The sequence below is a fragment of the Drosophila yakuba genome, chromosome 2R (assembly GCF_016746365.2).
Source record: "Drosophila yakuba strain Tai18E2 chromosome 2R, Prin_Dyak_Tai18E2_2.1, whole genome shotgun sequence".
In the NCBI taxonomy this organism is placed as follows: domain Eukaryota; kingdom Metazoa; phylum Arthropoda; class Insecta; order Diptera; family Drosophilidae; genus Drosophila; species Drosophila yakuba.
This window is the reverse complement of record NC_052528.2, coordinates 12,215,519-12,234,216: the sequence shown is the minus strand read 5'-3', so window position 1 is coordinate 12,234,216 and position 18,698 is coordinate 12,215,519. Positions and strand designations below refer to the sequence as shown.

The 18,698-nt window shown below is 39.3% G+C and overlaps 2 protein-coding genes across 5 annotated transcripts; both read left to right on the top strand.

Moving 5' to 3' along the window:
- Positions 1-2,587: 2,587 nt before the first annotated feature.
- On the top strand, positions 2,588-8,782 carry LOC6530273 (aquaporin AQPAn.G). 3 transcript variants are annotated; one of them, XR_005560791.2, is made up of 7 exons: positions 2,588-2,773; positions 6,177-6,247; positions 6,378-6,533; positions 6,596-6,739; positions 7,622-8,044; positions 8,303-8,433; positions 8,498-8,782. XR_005560791.2 is itself a non-coding variant. In XM_002091169.4 (6 exons), the coding sequence occupies exons 2-6, from the start codon at positions 6,212-6,214 to the stop codon at positions 8,531-8,533; spliced, it is 795 nt and encodes a 264-aa protein (XP_002091205.1). In that variant the 5' UTR covers positions 2,589-2,773; positions 6,177-6,211; the 3' UTR covers positions 8,534-8,782. The 3 variants fall into 3 exon arrangements, 1 of the variants encoding a protein (XP_002091205.1); XR_001454212.3 differs by lacking the exon at positions 8,303-8,433 and having other exon boundaries at positions 7,622-8,187; XM_002091169.4 differs by lacking the exon at positions 8,303-8,433 and having other exon boundaries at positions 2,589-2,773.
- A 208-nt stretch (positions 8,783-8,990) lies between these two features.
- LOC6530272 (protein quiver) lies at positions 8,991-18,186 on the top strand. Of its 2 annotated transcripts, none has more exons than XM_015196480.2 (7): positions 8,991-9,611; positions 11,049-11,143; positions 11,202-11,278; positions 11,916-11,963; positions 13,660-13,712; positions 13,781-13,874; positions 14,040-18,186. In XM_015196480.2, exons 3-7 carry the CDS (start codon positions 11,230-11,232, stop codon positions 14,261-14,263), a joined length of 468 nt encoding a protein of 155 aa, XP_015051966.1. In that variant the 5' UTR covers positions 8,991-9,611; positions 11,049-11,143; positions 11,202-11,229; the 3' UTR covers positions 14,264-18,186. The 2 variants fall into 2 exon arrangements, with proteins under 2 accessions (XP_015051966.1, XP_002091204.1); XM_002091168.4 differs by lacking the exon at positions 11,916-11,963 and adding an exon at positions 12,677-12,733 and having other exon boundaries at positions 8,993-9,611.
- Positions 18,187-18,698: the final 512 nt, after the last annotated feature.

Sequence of the window (18,698 nt, the reverse complement as noted above, 5' to 3'; positions counted from 1 at the left end):
GCCCATTAAGATGGGGAACGGTAATGGGCACATAAAAAATGGCAATTGTTGAAAATTTGCTTATGTCCGATGCTGATAAGCCATCGCAGATGTTCCGAGGTTTTTCGCAATGGGTTTTTAGGCGGCAATCAAGGCACACTTGACTTTAAAATAAAACTAAATTAGCGCTTTGCCGGCGAAAATAATGCAAACTTCCGCTAAAAGTTTAAACAAACCAGAGAACTTTTCTTGATACTCGTGCTTCGATGAAATAGTGGTTTCCAAGCATTGTTTTTAAAGCATTTAATCTAGTTTTGGCATATCAGCGACTAATTTTATAGGTGCGGAAGTGGCCGATCCGATAATGCATGTGGATTTATCAGTAAATATGCTTACATGGCATAGAGCAGCATATAGCTAGTGGATTTCAAGGAGTTAATGAAAATATCTCGGTATTATCGCAAGTATAGAAAAAGAACTTTGGGACACTACAACTTATGTGTAAGCATTTGGGAATTAACTTTTTGTTAGCTAATTAAATTGAAGTAATCCCTCTAGAAAAAGCCCATTCCCCAGATCACTGAATTGTGCGACTGCCAGCTTTAAATTCCAGCTATGTCTGATTTAATTAATGGCTTCACACTCGGGGGCACTATGACCGGACACTTCTAATTTATTATTTTGCCAGTCAGGACACAATTACTTTGCTTTCCCATATTTCACATTGGGGCTCCAAGCCAGCGGAAAAATAAGCAAAAAGCCCAGCCCTTCCACAGGATTACAGGCCATATGCAAATGGGCGTAATGTCGGGCCAAGGTCATCGCAGGACAATTGAGAGTGGTGGCTGAAAAGTGGGCGTTGCCCAGGTGTCAGGAGTCAAGTGTCAGGAGGAGTCCACTGGTTCATAAGTTTTCATTCAACTGAAAGTTGTACTTGATTTTTCCTTTTGTCCCAACAAAGAAGTGTTCTTTTTGCTCCATGTAAATCAGAAGAGATCTTTGTGCATGTGTGTCATGATTTAAGGGGAGTTTTGGTTATGATTAATACTTGTTTGTTTCTCCAAGAAAGGGAAATGTTACAACCACATGTAGTGGAATCATAAGTCGTCGGTTTTGATAAACACAATTATTAACCAGACAAAAATTCGAAAAATTTACTATATGCTTAGCTACGCTATGTAATTTCTGTAATTTGATATAAGAAATTCATATGGGAAAATCTCACTAGGAGCTACAAACTTTTGTAGTTTATTTAATGAGGAGGATTTTTCAATCCATTCATGATTCTTATTTTTTTGTACCCGTATCGGCACGTGTTGCACTCGCCGTCTAATTCTTACTATACCTGTTATCAATGATAAACCCTTACATTTTAAATTAAATATACCTACTAGTGAAGTACATGATTCCTCACTATAATGTTTCTAATCTAAAAGCGTTAAGATAATGCTAAGTTGTATTTTTAATCTATGCCAAAGTCTAACAAAGACTTGACGTTAACCTTTAAAACACCCGGAAAGACACTTTCATTCTCGTACATGCACAAATGTTAAATTACATACATTTCTTAACGATTTACCTAAATATATGCTAATATATAAATGACAAACATATTCAGTTTGAAGAAACTTCAGGCACCTAACCTAACCCCCTCGATCACTTACACTCTTATATTTTACTTATATTATACGATTACACTTCATTTTACACCAAGCTCGCAGTCATAAATTTGTGATTATACGCATTTATGGCGGCCTCATAAAAGTGTGCTTGGATTTGTGATCTGCACTTTTTCGGTTATTCATTTAAAAAGGCAAATAAACTTCGAAGACAACACCCATAAAGATAAAGTGATTTTGAATCTACGTTAAAATATCATGGAAAAGTTCAGTGTTCTCTGCTTGGCGTACACTAAATTAATTAATGAAATTGTTTGTGAAGACATGATTTCTGGGCCCATTTATGTGATAAGAACACCGAAAAGCAGTGGAAACTTTTCTGCAAGCGTCACTGTCTGACGTGAATGATGGGTGGGTGTAAATATTACCCCTAAATAACTATTTGCAGTTCATAAACTTGCTGATTGGTCGCAATTTTCAATTTGAAATTTTCGCTTGGTTTGTGTCTATGCTGATTGGATATGGGGAGTGGTGAGTTTCTGTGCATGTTGTGTTTCTAAGCGGTGCGCCCGCGCATCCAAGCAATTTCGAATTCATTTCCTTTTCGAACTTCGGATAGTGCATTAAGTCTATAAAGTATTTCGGCTAGGAAAGTCATACAACTATAAAAAATAGGTTGTTTTAGTTACTTTCTTATTCTTGAAAGTTAAACTTAAATTACAACATATAAAATGTAAGCAGTTTCAATACAAATACAAACTACAAATTTGTTTTTTTACATATTATTTAAATATTTATATAAACATATAGTTAATACACAAGCATAGTTTTAAACATTATTGAGCTTTTAATTATTTAATAAATATTTTGCTAATCTGTGCGCTCTTCGCCCGCGTTTATCTCTCTGTCCTCTCTTTATACACCGCGCTCTTTCTGCGCCATCGTTTTTGGGGCCTTTGGCTTTTTGCTTTTTGCTGCCAATGCGGTCGCGCAGTTTTTGTCGTCGAGTCAAAGTGCGCGGATCGCTCGAGGAGTGAGCTGAATTCGAATTCCTGCCGAATTGAATTAACTATTTGTTAAGTGCAAGTTTAGGTGTTAGTTGTTGTCGTTGTTGCCGTTAAGCCGAGTTCGTAAGCAGGTGCAAAGGTGCCGAAGTGAGCTAATAAGAAAACAAGGTAAACTTCTAATTGAAAGTGATCATGAAAATGCATAAAAAACATTAGCTTTAAATGGACAAATAAAAATTAAGAATATTTCAGCATATGTATAATTAATGCTTTTTTGAAAGAGCTTAGATTTAATCAAATCATTTGTGTCAGAATATTACGGTGTTTTAAATTATTTTATTTATTTATTTTATTTTCGTGTTCGAATTAACCAAAATTGATTATATTTATTTAATTAGAATTCGTTTACAACCTAATTCAATATTATTGAGACTTATTAACTGCCTTGCTTTACTAAATATTCTCAATATTGGGCAAGTGTACTCAATATTTAGCTTAGTTTCTTCCTGTGCACTGCAACTAATGCTGTAATACCGTTTTGCATTTGGTTCTACCCCCTCTCCCTTCGCAATTTATCAAATCTACTTTGATCTGTTTTTCGCTTGTTATTGTTTTTTGAAATTGGATAGACTGCCCCCGCATGTGTCAATCGTAAAAGTATAACAATTTATGTACAATTTTTACTTTTGTCCGCCAGCGCGATTCCGAGTAATTAAAAGTCGCGAATATAGAATGAGAGTCGTGCCAAAATATGTGTATTTGAAAATTTACCCAGAACTTAGCGACATTTTATTGTGCTTTTCATTTTGAAACCAGCGTTGCGTGAAACGATGAGGTCGTGCGATCTGTTTAAGCTTTTAAGATTTCTATATTTTTGGTATTGTGTTCAATGGCTAATTGTTAATTAGGCAGGGCAATGCCATGATCCGATGATATGCTAATGGGTAATGGGACTTACGGAGCTTGGGGCATTCAGTTCGCTTCATATCTGACACTTGTGATTGATGGGTTGGCCGCAGCAATTTTCTGCTCTCTGATTTGGTAATTGGCGTGCCCTGTCCACCACCAGCCGGGCTTCACTGTGGCCCCGAACACGTGTGGGAGTTTGGGCTATTAACTCTGCAATTGCCTCTGTGTATTTGCTTTCCCCCAATTTTATCACTCCTCCTCACTCCTGCCCCTCCCACGCTCGGCGTTGCATACAAATTTAAGGCTTAAGTAAGTTTTATGGCTTTTTAAGTGACAAAGTTGCGGCCAACAATTGCAAACGTCTATATCGTCAAATGGCATCAGTAGATGGCATGTATGTGGGGCTAGGCCACATACTACACTTCAAAGAGTATAAAAATGAAGTACAGGAATGCACGTTCCCTGATTTTAGGCATGATCATCTACTAGTTTCTAAGCTCCAAAGTCTGCATTACATTGTAGTCCCTTAACTTTTGAAAATAGGCAGATGTCAGGTGACTACCGTGTTGGTAATACATCACCTTTTGGTAATCACTTTGATGCCACTAAATGCTAATCAAAACGGCAATAGTGTCGAAATCACTTGAGAAGTGGTTAAGATAATTTGTTTACTTGCCTTTAGAGTCCATAAAAATACATCATAAAAGAAGCCCAAAGATGTTAGCTCATCAGTCGCAGCAAGGAAAGATTTATTCCCGTGTTATCTGCATGTGTTTTAATTAATGGCGAATGTCTTTGTGTGCGGCGATTTTTCTTAACGACATTCTTCAATATTTGCATATAATTAAATTTTATTGGAACACATTTTTAGCCGCCTTGCGGTTCAGTTCAATTAGGCGTGAGTTCAAGTTCATGAACCCGTTGTTCATACACGTTTCGAAAGTCTCAAAAATGCCTCAAATGACGAAAATCAGCCCGAAATGCGTTGAAATGCATTTGACTTTGTTGGGTGTGCGAATTATGTGAATTGTGTGAGTTGTGTGAATTGTGTGAATTATGTGGGTTTTGTTCTCGCCGTTTGTGCTAATTTGTTGAGCAAACTTTTACTTTATTGTTCGGATATTATGCGAATTGGAACGGACCCACTTACACACTGTCAATTACACACATTTGTTAGCGCGCTATTGAAAATTCCAGAATTGGTATGGGGTATTGGGTTTCCAATTATAAAACAAGCTTATCATCCCATAAATAGCTGCCCGAAGTAATCGCAAAGCAAACTTTAATCAGAGCCTATTAATTGCTTGGATTTTTCAATCGAGGACCCAGCACCTTGTGGTTCTACACCACTTAACCATTCCTATTAGCTCCAGAGAGATAATCAGCACTGGTGAATCCGCACTGTGGAATGTCAGTTAGTAGCATTTCATAGAAACTAATAACGATTATAATTACACGCTCAATTTTCGCTTACAATGCAATGATTAACGGGCGATGACAAATATTGAAACCCCCAGGTTTTTACCCACTTTTCTTGAGGCCCCAGTCAATGGAAATAGTTGTGTGGGCAGATTTTTGCTCTATGGCAAGGCATTCCACTTATCCGTGGGCCCAACCTCTTAAGTCAACTCAATTACTATCTGCTGATTCTCATCCAGCGCACCCCCTGCACCTTAATCAGGGAATAGAACTCGCGTTTTCATATCAGAGCACTTGAGTCTATTGGCTGATATCGATATGAGACTAGATGTGACGCAAGTGAAACACGAAATTCATTAAGATTGCATTAGAAAAATAAATGCTCAAAGTGATGAACAACTTGAATGCTTTGCGAGCATAGAAAATGGGAATTAACATTGAGCGCTTACTGATTGATTACAAATGGAGTAATATATGCAATATAAATTATTTATACATATGAACATTTGTATGTATTTTTTAAGCTCTTGATGTTCAAGTGTGGGGGCATGGCCAACAAGTCATAGCCCATTTTTGGGCCTGTTCGTGACCGCATTGAGCCAAATAAGAAGAGCAAAGCAAACGCTTTCCACTGATGCCACTCTAGAACACTCCAAAACAGGCCTAATCCCCCCGCGTATGCTCAACCTGGTGATACCCCTTAACCGCCGGTCGAACACTCATTCGCGAGTGCTGTTCACTCCTGACGGCGTTGTGTTTAAATATTTACCGCGCTTTTATGACTCGTTGCCAATTAAATATTATACACTTTGTTTGCCTTAATATATTCTCACATGCAGCTGCAATTGCTGATAAGATGGAAGTCGTAGAGTTAAGAGGAGGATTGCCGAAGGGTCGCCTCCAGTTACCCACATTTCAGTTGAGCATTAAATGAATAAACGAAGATAAAGCTTGAACATTTATGGGATATTGTAATACTGCAACTTTTCCAATTGAAGACCAGACAAAAGTGTCGGCCAATTAGGAATCGAGACAATTGCAGCGGAAATGCAGATTGTCAAACTGTCACCAGAGGCCAAAACAATATCGCACCTTAAATGAGTGATAAAAGTGGCTAACTACCTGCTGAAGTCGCACAATTGTCCACATCCATGTTCAAACACATTTCCATTTGCATTTTGGATTGCCATTTGCATTAACTACCAGACATCGTTCACTGATTTTTCCGTGTGTTTTCTTTCAGTCCGTCAGTTTCAGTTGGAAAGCGAAGTCAAGAAGATGGGAAAGTTCGAATACTCACTGGGTCTCAATGAGGTGAGTTCAGATCATAAAAATAAAAACCCAGTTTAATGGAAATACTAGTCAGTAGATGATAACAACATTGTGCTTATGAAATACCCACCTTGCAGAACCTGGTTACCTAACTTTTTTCTATGCATTCCAGCTCAAATCCAAGGAGCAGCGATTGTGGCAGGCCCTGATTGGAGAGTTCCTGGGCAATCTGATCCTCAACTTCTTTGCCTGCGGTGCATGCACCCAAGTTGAGGATGGCACCTTCAAGGCCCTGGCCTTTGGCCTGGCCATCTTCATGGCCATCACGGTGGGTGTTTCCAATATACTGCGATGATATTCATACTCACTTTCAACATTATTTCCCTGCAGATTGTGGGCCACTTGAGTGGCGGTCATGTGAATCCTGCCGTCACCGCTGGAATGTTGGTCGCAGGGCGAATCAGCTTGATCAGGGCTATTTTCTATGTGGTTTTCCAGTGCTTGGGTGCCATTGCTGGTACTGCAGCGGTTAAGGTAGGCAATGCATACATATATCTGAGGGTAATTGAAAAAATATATAGTTCTCAACAAAGTACGTATCGAAACTAGCCGATTTTCCTTTGAACTCATTACCCAAAGTTTTAAGAAAAGTGAATACAAGGATATACATACATATATATAAGTTCAAATAAGCTTATGCACTATTTTTTGAAACACTATTTTCCAAACACATCGATAATAACGCTTTCTTCTTTATGACAAGACAACGTATTCAATTTGCACTTCTATGTTCTATCTAAACGTCATCAAAACTTAAAAAAAAACCCCATTTGATTTATAAATTACTTAATAGGAACTCTGAGCTTTCAAAAGGTATAAAATTGTATATAAATAAAGTGTATTATTCAAATGTTGGAGTATAATATCACTTTTGTTTTAAAATAATTGGTCGCAATGCATATACACTTATCTCGCTTACTTTAAAAGTCGTGCTGAGACATACATGTTATTAAATTTTTGATTGCCATACATCCGGCGCGGTTAAAAATGACTTGTGTTTTGACCACTGCTTTCTTTCGTTGAGTGGATAAATGATACGTATGATGACATTGCCAAGTATATCATATATGCCAATGTCAAGTATGTATACATATATGATTAAACACTCGCATTTTCTGGATTAATTTTATAAAATAAAAAGCTTAAAATTTCAACAGGCAGATAATAATTTGAGAATAAGCACCAACTGCTTAATATGACTCAACTTAAAAATAAATCCGTTAATTTATTTTTATATACATACAAATATTATGCTTTACAATTAGTCAGTTATAATTTCCTTTTCGGATGAAGACGGCTAATTTTGCACCAGTGGAAATGATCTATATCTAATGCTTTTGTACACCAACCCATTAGATTCTCATCGATCAGGACTACTACAATGGCCTGGGCCACACCTCCCTGGCGACCAATATCAGCGAGCTGCAGGGCCTGGGAATCGAGTTCTTCCTGGGACTCCTGCTGGTGCTCGTCGTCTTCGGGGCCTGTGATCCCCATAAGCCGGACTCCCGCTACACGGCGCCCCTGGCCATCGGCATGGCTGTGACCCTGGGCCACTTGGGCACCATCCGCTACACTGGGGCCAGCATGAATCCCGCCCGCACCGTGGGCACCGCCTTTGCCACCGACAACTGGACGTCGCATTGGGTGTACTGGGTGGGACCTGTGCTGGGGGGCGTGGCAGCCGCCCTGCTCTACACCCAGGTCCTGGAGGCGAAGCCCGTGCCGAAGGCGAACGAGGCATCCGAGAAGTACCGAACGCACGCCGATGAACGCGAGGTGAGAGTCAGGTTGATAAGCGCCTGGAGCGAGGAGTCCTTCTACTGATCAGTGATCCCACCCACCCATTACACACACACACACACCCATCACACACCACACACACACAAACACCCATCACAACACTCACTCAGACTTGCATTGTAAATACTCTCAGGTTACTTGATTTCAGGGATGCAAACCGAACCGCAACCCGAACCATTTGTCTATATCTCGCCTAACTATTACTTTAAAATGTGTTATGTTTTATCGCTTTAGCAGCAGATATTCGTATACTAAAGCTATTACGACCTGCACGCAAAACTAATACAAGCCGCTTTTGTGAACCGCTAGCATTGGTTTTGTAAATCTTCAATCCTCTCAACCGAACCCGTCCACCATTTCGATCGGTTTGCATCCCTGTTTATTTGGCCAACTAAATTTGTTGATTTATGGCAATTTATTTACTTGCAGATGCGCAAACTGGAGGGAGCCCGCGACTACGCCTAGAGATAAGGAAACCTATGCAACTCGAATCTAGGGATAGAGATGAGATCCGTTTGTCTAATCCATTCATTTCAGTGTCTAACACACCCATGTCGTGTTCTTCTGCGTTCGTGTGTATTTATGTATTTATTCATGCAAAGTTCATTTTCAACTAACTAATATTTAATGTGTAAGCTGCCCTAAAATGCAATCTACAACAAAATTACTTGTACTCTCATGCGTTCACAATAAAGTTGAAAACATTAACTGAAATAAACGTGGTAACACATTGTAGCAATATTGCCTTGATTTCCAAATAGATATAATTATTTCTTGGCTTTCCGCCTTCGAAAAGAGGCGCCATGAAAAGCTTATGCTGCAAGCTTTTCCGACCGACTTTTCCAACACTTGGTATGCGGAAAAGCTCCGTGGCAGCATACGGCAAAAGCGTCATGCGCCAAAACTGTCAAAAAGCGTTAAGGGAAAATCGGAAAATCCGCAGTCGTCTCCGTCGTTGGCATTGTCGTTGCGTGTGACCTGCTGAGTAAATTACAAAATTAACAAATAAAAAACGGCTATCGACACAAATTGGCCACAACTTATTGTTCGACAATTGATAAATTATTCGAATTAGTGAATTAAACAATTGGCAAGTGAGCACGGTTAATTGAAAGGCCAGTGGAAAATCAAGGCAAAGCGATGCACTAAAGTGTTGTGGGCCAAATCAATAGAAAAAAGCAGTGAAGGAAAAGTCACAAATCGACGGAAAAGCGACCGAGACCACGGCGAGGGTCGAATGCAAATTGCAGTAGACCTCGGGAGGGCTAAGAACACAAGTTGGCCGAGTTAAGCTGGCCAATCGATTCGAGAATCGGGAACATCTTATGAAACAACGACCCAACCGACCCGGAAAAGTGTGAAACGAAAGGAAAGGAAAAGTGGCAAGTGGCAAGTGCTGGGAAAAGTGGAGAGGCTGCAGCGTGGTGTAAACACAACCGCACAAAATCAATACTCGCGTGTGTCTGGGCCACCGAAAAGCAGGCGGCAGTCAAACATGAACGAGGACTCCAACTCAGTTGGCCAGTAGTAACTGGGACTAAAGGCAAGTAGTTAAACGGTCCAAAGGTCTAAAAATGAGCCATTCGAAGCCCTGCTCCGCATTTGACCCACTATGCAATTAGCTCGTTAGAGCCATTAAAACTTGATGAATGGCCAGGAAATGTGATCGGCAGCTATAATCATCGCTGAAACGGTGGCATTGCGAACACTTGTTGCGCGGGAACCACAATTTGACCCACTTGCATGCATGCCAAATACAAGACAAACACCAATTTAATATATCTCTGATCCCATTTTCAATTATGTTTGATGCAGTGGTGCTGTTTGCTATAGTGGGTTCCATATTGACAACACTTTGTTCTAAATTGGGTGGTGCCAAGCCAAAACCTTAACCTGAAAAGATCGATAGACCGAACGCTAGTTTAATGCTCCCCAAGATATCAAGGGGTATATTAGTGAGCAGATCAATGAATATCCAAGCTAATATAAATTTTAATACCATCGTCTGCTGCAGCAAATAACCAATTTACGTACTTAAAGTAGTGACCATCTAAAACATAGGCGTTGATAAGTGGATCAGCACTTGTTATTTATTTGTTTATCTATTTCCAATAGGTATTCATTAGTCAATCATACCCATTGATTTCGAATCGCTTGAAGAATATTCTTAGCAGTGGCATACATATAAATATAAATAGTTCTGTCCGCCGCTCCGCTCGCTTTTCTGGTCGCCCGCCCTCGCAGTATTTTGACACTTTGCCAAAGTTCAATGCAAAAAATGCCACAATAAATTCGGCCAAGCCGAACAAAAAATGTGTAAAATGCAGAGCGGCGTGTGAAATGTGGAAGTCGTAAGATATGATATGATACACCGATGGTTAGCATTCGAAAAGCCGGTCAATCGCAGGGTGCCAAGAAAGCATTGACATCAGCAGCAGCCATGACTTGAACTCATCCGCCCAACAGAAGGAGAAACACTCACACCCACTGACCTAGAACACTTATTAGAGGTTGTGCGACTCTATTTTTAGAGCCATGTTTTTGATCCACTTATATATAGGCGGTCTATATATACGGCACATATTTATATTGTCATATTGACGTACGCATCTGAGGCTGTTCCGCGGCAACTTAAAGTGTCGCCATAAAATCGAGCGCCACAAATCAAACTCATCGAAACTCATGCGGCGACCCTCGCCCGTGTGCACCATTAACGCGCCATAAAAGTTGGGAAACCAGAGTTGGTCACAGTTCGGGAAAGTGTTAATCTTTACGCTTCCCATTCTATTGTGGGAAAACCTTGGGCACTTAAAATAGGAAGCGTTTCTGGGGAAAACTTGCTGGATATATATAAATAAATAATTATTATAAGAGAGGGGAAAGGAAAATAAAAGTTGACTTAAGAAGACGAAAGCTAAAGACTCAATTGTGATTTAAATTTTTAAAATTATGTTAATATATCATTGATAACTACTTTTAGTGACGGCATTATAATGCTTCGCTACAGGAACAGGAAGTGAGTGCAAATTGCGGACAACGGATAGTATAAACTCAGATATTCTTGGCCCACTCCAAGTAAGCTGCCCACTCTAAGTAGGAAATTGAAAAAGATTATTAAAATAAATCATTCCAGGTGGGTGGAAAGGCGTAAAAGCGGCAAGATGTGGACGCAGAGAAATGCAGTTGGCAATTGGCTGTTGGTATTAACAGGTAATCTCTCCACTCATCCATCCTCACACACATCAAACAAGCACTCTGATTTAGTCCGAGAAATAATCATCAAATAATAATGAACAAAGGTCAACACCTTTTCGAATTGAGTGATAAAAAAATACCGAATAATAAACCGATGGCCAGCATATGTTCTCGCTGCTTTATGGAACATAAAACTACCATATATTCTATCACAGATCAAAAACTTACTGGGGACTTTGGAATAAAGATATATATTAGATTATGAATAATGAAACAAACAGAGGGGATAGTTTAGGAAAACCAAGATTAAATTTAGTAAGAACTAATTTGCTTTCGGTTTTTTTGAGATAGTGAATTAACTCAAGTAAGGATATTTTCAACTGACAGTTCCATAAACATAAACATAAACATATAATAAAATATTTTATTATATACACTAAGCAAAAGAACCGCATAAATGTGAATAAGTTGGTGAGTTCCATTTAAGAGCAAGCTGATCGATCGAGTTGAAATTGTTTAGATGAGGCACCGAGATGATTGATTTTCATTTGTTTAGCTGCTAAGCCATTCACAATTCAATTGAATTTGATTGAAAACATTTTTTACATTATTTTTATTTTTCATTTTCCATCGGTAACAAAAATACATATAGTTTTTTTGGCATTGGCAAAATTCGCTACCACCGATAATTGTTTTCCAAGTAAGTTTCGTTTTGCGTATGATTTCCCCATTCGATTTGAACAGAATTGCCTTCAGTTTTCGTACTAATCTAAAATGAAAATAATCCCCTGTAAAAACGTGAAAAGCAATTGTTGCGTTCGATTTGAGTTTGTTTTGGTTTTCATTTCTGGTTTCGTTTCGTACGTGCCGTTGATTGTAAATGCCGTTTTATATCGACTGTAAGCAGCTGTCTGTACTCTATACATTCTATCCACCCATATATATTGCATATTCCTGGTCACATCCAACAACAACACGTATGCGTCTTGATTTGCAGTGAAGTTCACACCAAAATGTAAACGTAATTTGTAAAAAGTCTTTCCTCTTTGCCTTTTACAACACTGTCACCTTGGTAATGTTCATATTTGAGAAGGCGTGGAGTCGAATGGCATCGGAACCTAGTGTGCGGTGTAAACGTAATTCCCAACGTGTGTAGTCTTGACATTTCACCCACCAACTACTACTCTTTTCTCCTCAAACTTACCCAAAGTCAGCCGATAACTCAATGACAGGTACAGTTGTGCTTGCTCGAGGGAATGCGGAATCGAAACAAGCTGCGGGATCAACTGTACCTGGCACGGGGCATAGTCTGGTGCCCACTTAACCCAAGCCCCTTGATTTTGTATCTTTGGTTTGTGCTCCTTCTACTGCCCACTTCTACTTTGCTCTCTCTCTTCCATTATTTATTTGCAGCCGTTATCGGATTTCTAACTTTCATATGGATTCCGCAGACCTCAGCCGAATGTCAAAGTATGAGTCCATTGCCTTTCCAAACCAGAAACCTTTTGCTTAAACCCATTGATTACCTTTTTGCCAAAATCTAAAAAAAATAAGAGTCATGCATAAGTATATGTACAATCTATTTCTAACTAACTCGAGTCGGTTTATTTCGAGTTCGCCATGAATAAGAAATATTTTTGGATTATCAGTGTTACCCAAGATCTTATCGTTTTCGTATTCAAAGCTCGATCTGCCGATAGTTTAAGGCTATCTCGTTTACTTCTAAAGCTATGCCACCAATATCCATTCAGTTCTTTGGGGCATCCCCATTACCTTTTCCTAACTTCACTTATCTTTAGTTTGCACTTTTCTCTAGTTTGTTTGGCACCAAAGCTATTCGACATCCCTCCTTTGTTTAGTTTTATTTTCGTACTACCCTCTAAAAGTTCATTGAAAATCTGCGGTAAAGAGCGTTTCGGAAGAAAAACACTTTTTTAGAATCAAACATCATCAAAAAGAATAAAGATCTGAAACAAACTATACCCGGAATAACGATATTGAAATCATATTTACCTCTGTATGCGTATGCCTGTATACTTCATATGTGAGAGTGTGAGTGCATGATTTAAATGACAATTTTTCACAAAATACAACCCTAGTAAATCCTAAGACATAAATGTGTATTCTGTTTTGAACAAATTTCTTTGCAATGTAATTTAGTCAGACAAAATTGTTCTTCAACACTTAACCGATTCAAAGGATTTACACGAAATTCATATTGATAAATGTTTTCTGCCTGCTGTTTGTTTGCGTTTGCAACTTTAGGCATGCTTTTGTTTGTTGCACGTTTTGGCATTCCTGTACCCAAACTAACCTAACCTCAAACTAGTCCGAAGATCAGCAGAGGACCGTACTATAGTCGAAAGTTGATAATAACGAAATATCTTTTCATATAGCGCGTTCGATTTACTGCTATGAGTGCGACTCCTGGACAGATGCCCGGTGCAAGGTATTAAAATAATAATGGATATATACATAAATATATAGCCTAAAATGATATTATTGGCAATTTTGCAGGATCCCTTCAACTATACGGCCCTGCCAAGGGACCAACCTCCCTTGATGACCTGCAACGGTTGCTGCGTTAAAATGGTGCGGCATCAGAGATCACGTGAGTACTTAGCGCAACCCGACACAACTGTACCCCGGACTTGGGGCGTGACTGTACCCAGATGTCTGCCCTTTGCCAATTGATTATCCTTTGACTGATTGATCGACACCCTTGTGTGTGCGTTTCGCCGTCTCTCTCTCTCTCTTCTCTCGCTCTCTCTTTCAGCGTACGAGGTGGTGCGACGCATGTGTACGTCACAGTTACAGATCAATTTATTCATGGTCGATCACGTGTGCATGATGGAAAGTTCAGGCAATGGACATATGTGCTTTTGTGAGGAAGATATGTGCAATTCTAGTAAAAATTTACACACTAATGGTTGCCAGCTGCATCTCATAGCCATCGCAGTGGCAGTGTCTTGGCTAATGGGTCAATTGCTCAGCAGATAGAAAGTGTTAGGATCACCCACAGAAATCCACATACTCAGAACATACAACACAGCCAGAGAAAACCCTACACACTCACTAACTCTTTTCCTCTCTATCTAAGCGTATGATTTGTAGATTGATTTGATTTCATTACGATAACAGTTTCGATTGATTTGTTTTGGAGCACAGTCCGCAAAGGTCGGACTTCGAGTAGCTTCGATCAGCACCAAGCGAAGACTCGAAAACCCAATCTACGGAATGTGAATGCATACCAAAGCTTCCAATGACAGAAGGCTTTCTCTATTTCTCTATCACACACAGTAAACACACCCTAAGCGAGCTTGGGTTGCACAGAGTTCTTGAGATGCGAGTTTAATCGAATCGAATCGAATCGCATCGAAGTCGAATCCGAATCGAAAATAATCACAGTACTCGTACTCGGTATTTGAATTGCATGTTGTTGATGCTAAAGCTGAAGCATGTAGCGCTTAAGTAGGAATCGTAGTGGTTATTACATTTTGATTTCGTTGTTACTTACATTTGTAAATGCCCCGACCAGAGGGATAAACCAAAAACCAAAAAGCCAGTAATCGATTCACACTTTAATTCGTTTATAGACTTACTTTGAACATTTGTGTAAATCATATGTAAACTTGGAATAACTCGACTCCAGACACACTGTGTACATAGCCAGCCCCAAAAACATCAAAGTTCATCCCAAAAGTATTGCAGTAACCAAGTGGAACATTTGCTCATCTTGTTTATTCCAAAGTCGGAGGAAAACTCCATAATGCATAAAACGTTACTTTGTTGTTAATACTCTGTACCCTAGATCTTAGCCATTAAGCTGTACTCTCGGTTCTCGCTTGGACACCAAAACCAACTAAAATCCCACGCATCATATCACGTACCGAAGCAACAATGAGACCGAGCTTTGGTGACCTATCGATCTTAGAGTAGAACCTGCCACCAGCACCAAACTGTATAAAGTACCAATCACCCTGGTCCCTTTGGTTTATGTTAACAAGTGATAATTAGATTGTAAGTAGAAGACCCAGTTCCCAATTCCCAGTTCCCGATTTCGATACCAAACCCTAGACCCGTAAAGAACCCGTATCCCTCATTATGAAATTGAAATTAAAATCAATTCTCATTCATGCTAGTGATAGTTTTAAAACGAATCGAATCGGAATTATAGCTTATATAGTTTATTATTTAAATTTTTGGAATTTGACTTAATATTATGAATGAATAGTTATGATTATCATCTCGATTAGAGTATTCGACTTGAAGTTTTGTATTCTAAGCGTAATCCTTTTCATTTATATAATTGAAGATTGGCTAATAAACAACCATTTTTACCATACGTATATTTCTAGCAAAATTTACTCTCAACCGTTGCTGTTACTTTTTAGCTTAAATTTGCTTTATCTACTTACTACTCACTTAACCAACTTTTCAACAATCGTGCACTTTTGCCCACGCATTTGTACAATACTTAACCTAGACTTGGCTTTAGTTTAAAAATGCTTACCAAATCTAACTAAAAAAATCAATAGAAAATCCGTATCCGTCCAACAGGGAAGCATGAGAACTAGTTTCGTTGCTTGGGCACAGGTAAGTCACAAGCCAAGAAAAAACCTACTAAAATCAAAAAAGTCAAGTACAGTTGCGCACCGTTTTCTTAGTTCGATCTTGCCTCACTCGTAGATGGATGGGATATCGGATTTAAGCCGGCCTATCTTGGTGGTTCACATACACACTTTCACTCCTTCCCCGATCCAGCACCCTCCTGCCTCCCTCCCGCTCCAGAAACCCCAAACACTTAGCGAAAATTCCCTATGCAATGTTTACACCAATCGTTTTTCAGTTTTGTTTTTATTATTTATTGCTTTCCTGGTATGTTGGTTTGTTCGATTACAGATAAACTTATATATTTTAACCACAAATATCTTAACGATTTTGGTTTGTGAATGTTGACAATATTCTTATAACCAGTATTTGATTGATTGACGGTTAATGCGTTCGAAAGTTTAAACAAAAAACATAAATCGAAAAAGGCAATGAACTTAAAAAGAAACACACACGGATTTTGTAGTGCAAAAAATAACATATTTTAATTTAGTACTTTTTGTAGTTCCAACATCTATCTCAGCGCCTACATACTCTCTATTTCTCTTTCTCTGTATCTTCTCTATCTCTCTGTATATCTTTCTATCTGTTCAATTATCTTTCACTCTTATAACAACTAACTTTGATCCTAAGAATCTTTTTACTAACTTTCTTCCAAAACAGAAACCACATAGAACTCTTTCACTAGAGCCACACCTGTAGCATAAACTAAAAATCTTTAAGATTACACTAAATCACAGATACACTCACTGAATGTTAGCGAAAAATATACAGAAAAGACGATACAGTTACAAAATTAGCTATGCACTTAGAGAAACACACAACAAACGACTCATGAATATACTATAAACCAATGGTGAATTTTTACTACTTGTAGGCGCGTTTTTGAACCAAAATATTAAATCCGTCTGAACAGGCCGATAATGCTGGGTCTTAGCTTCACATCCATAGATTCCTCACAATACAAAAAGCACTAAATTAATATCAAAGATCTTACCAATATAGCGAAATGCTAACTCAAGTGATTATTGGTATTGGTTGATGAATATTGCAAGGAAATGAGAAAAACCAAAGAGACACAAAAAGCCCACAAAACCAACTCTCTAGAAGAATCAGCAGTCGCTTTTATGTTTTCATTTGAGTTATGGTTTAGTTTTCGGTTTCGATATTCCATCATGAAAATAGCAGATAATTCAGATTTTAAATTGACTTTACACCTCAGCTCACCACGCACACATCAAGTTCTTCCCGCCACTCACCACAACTCACCATTTCACCCACTCACCCCAACTCACCACACCAAGTGGCGCGCGCGCCATAAATTCCACCAGTGGCGTACGCAGGAATCTCTCGAAGATGTTGGTATTTTCCATTAAATATGTTCAGCTTATGTTTTCATATGCTGTAATAATAATAAATAGTCTCCCCCTGCGCACGCCACTCTTCCACCACCAACAAGGTTGCGCAGGCGCGACAGATGGACATCCTTCCCTCTCTCGCAGCTGCGCCACGCCCACCACCCACAGCCACCCACGAAAATGGTGCTTTTTCACATACGACACCACTGTCTGACTATGTTTTTCATCATGTACGCCATCGCAATCCATGCCACAGTGGTCGCAATGCCGCGACAGCCGTTCCACAAGTGCCACGAAATACTGTAGAAATTACTGTTTGATTTTCGCACTTTGTGGGCGGCAGGCGCGCGTGCATTGCCGAGCATCTGAAACCTCGAGGGTAGAAATGAAAAATGGGCCACCGCCTGTCACCGGCGAGTATTCCCAAATAAAATCGCTTTTGGCCACAGGCGGTCGCCGCCCCAACTGTAATTGTGAACGTCCGTGCGGCCATTCCCCAAAAATGATTGTGAATTACGATCGAACGAGTGAAACCCGAGCCTGAACCCAAAGAACTAAGGAGACTAAGGCAGCTGAAAGACCGTTGGAGGATCGGCGCGGGATCTTGATCTTCTTCTGCAAATCAAGCTTCTTCTGCTTGGGGCTTTTAAAGAATAAGGCTTTGAGGCTTTCTTTTTACTAAGCAGGTGCTTCCAACTCGCTTTGCTGGACCAATACCAACATATTACCAACATTCGAAATCGCTTGGCCAAATCAGCATTATCCCTAGAAATTGTTAAGGACTAGCGCGTTTATTTTAAGTGTATTCGAAAACAAATTGAGCAAACTTTAAGTCAACGAGCACCTTTATCAACTATCAAGACATTGTAACCAGCAAATAAACAAAGTTAAGCAAAACAGCGAGTACGAAAAGCCTTGTAAGAGATTATAATAAAACAAAAGCATTTAAAGGAAGTATTAAAGTGAAGTTGTTGTTTGTACGTACAATACATTTCATTTAAACTAGTCAAATAAAATGCTTAGGCATCCACCACAAAAAAAAAACAACAAATAGTTTAACTCATTCAAGAAGAATCATTTGTTGTCGGTCGTGAAACGCAACATTTAAAATTACAAAATTGCATTTTGCATTGCAAAACATTTTGTAAATTCCGAATGTAACAACCCTCGCGTTAGCACATCTCGGCCGGTAGCGCAATGGTGAGTGTTTCCGATAGCCCGAACGAAAAGCACTAACGCCTAGCCACTCCGAATTATTTGCCCACCACTAGCTGGGCACCTGGTGATTTGGGGCTGCGTAAATTAACAACAAAATAAATAAATGCAGCTGGGCCCGGCCATCCAAATGTATGCATGCGACCCCTCACAAAATTCCACAGATTTAGCTGAAAACCGCACTCAAAACGGTTAACTATTTCGCCTGGAGGCCTAGCCAAAATAATTTCGCCACTGTGGCGACGATTTCG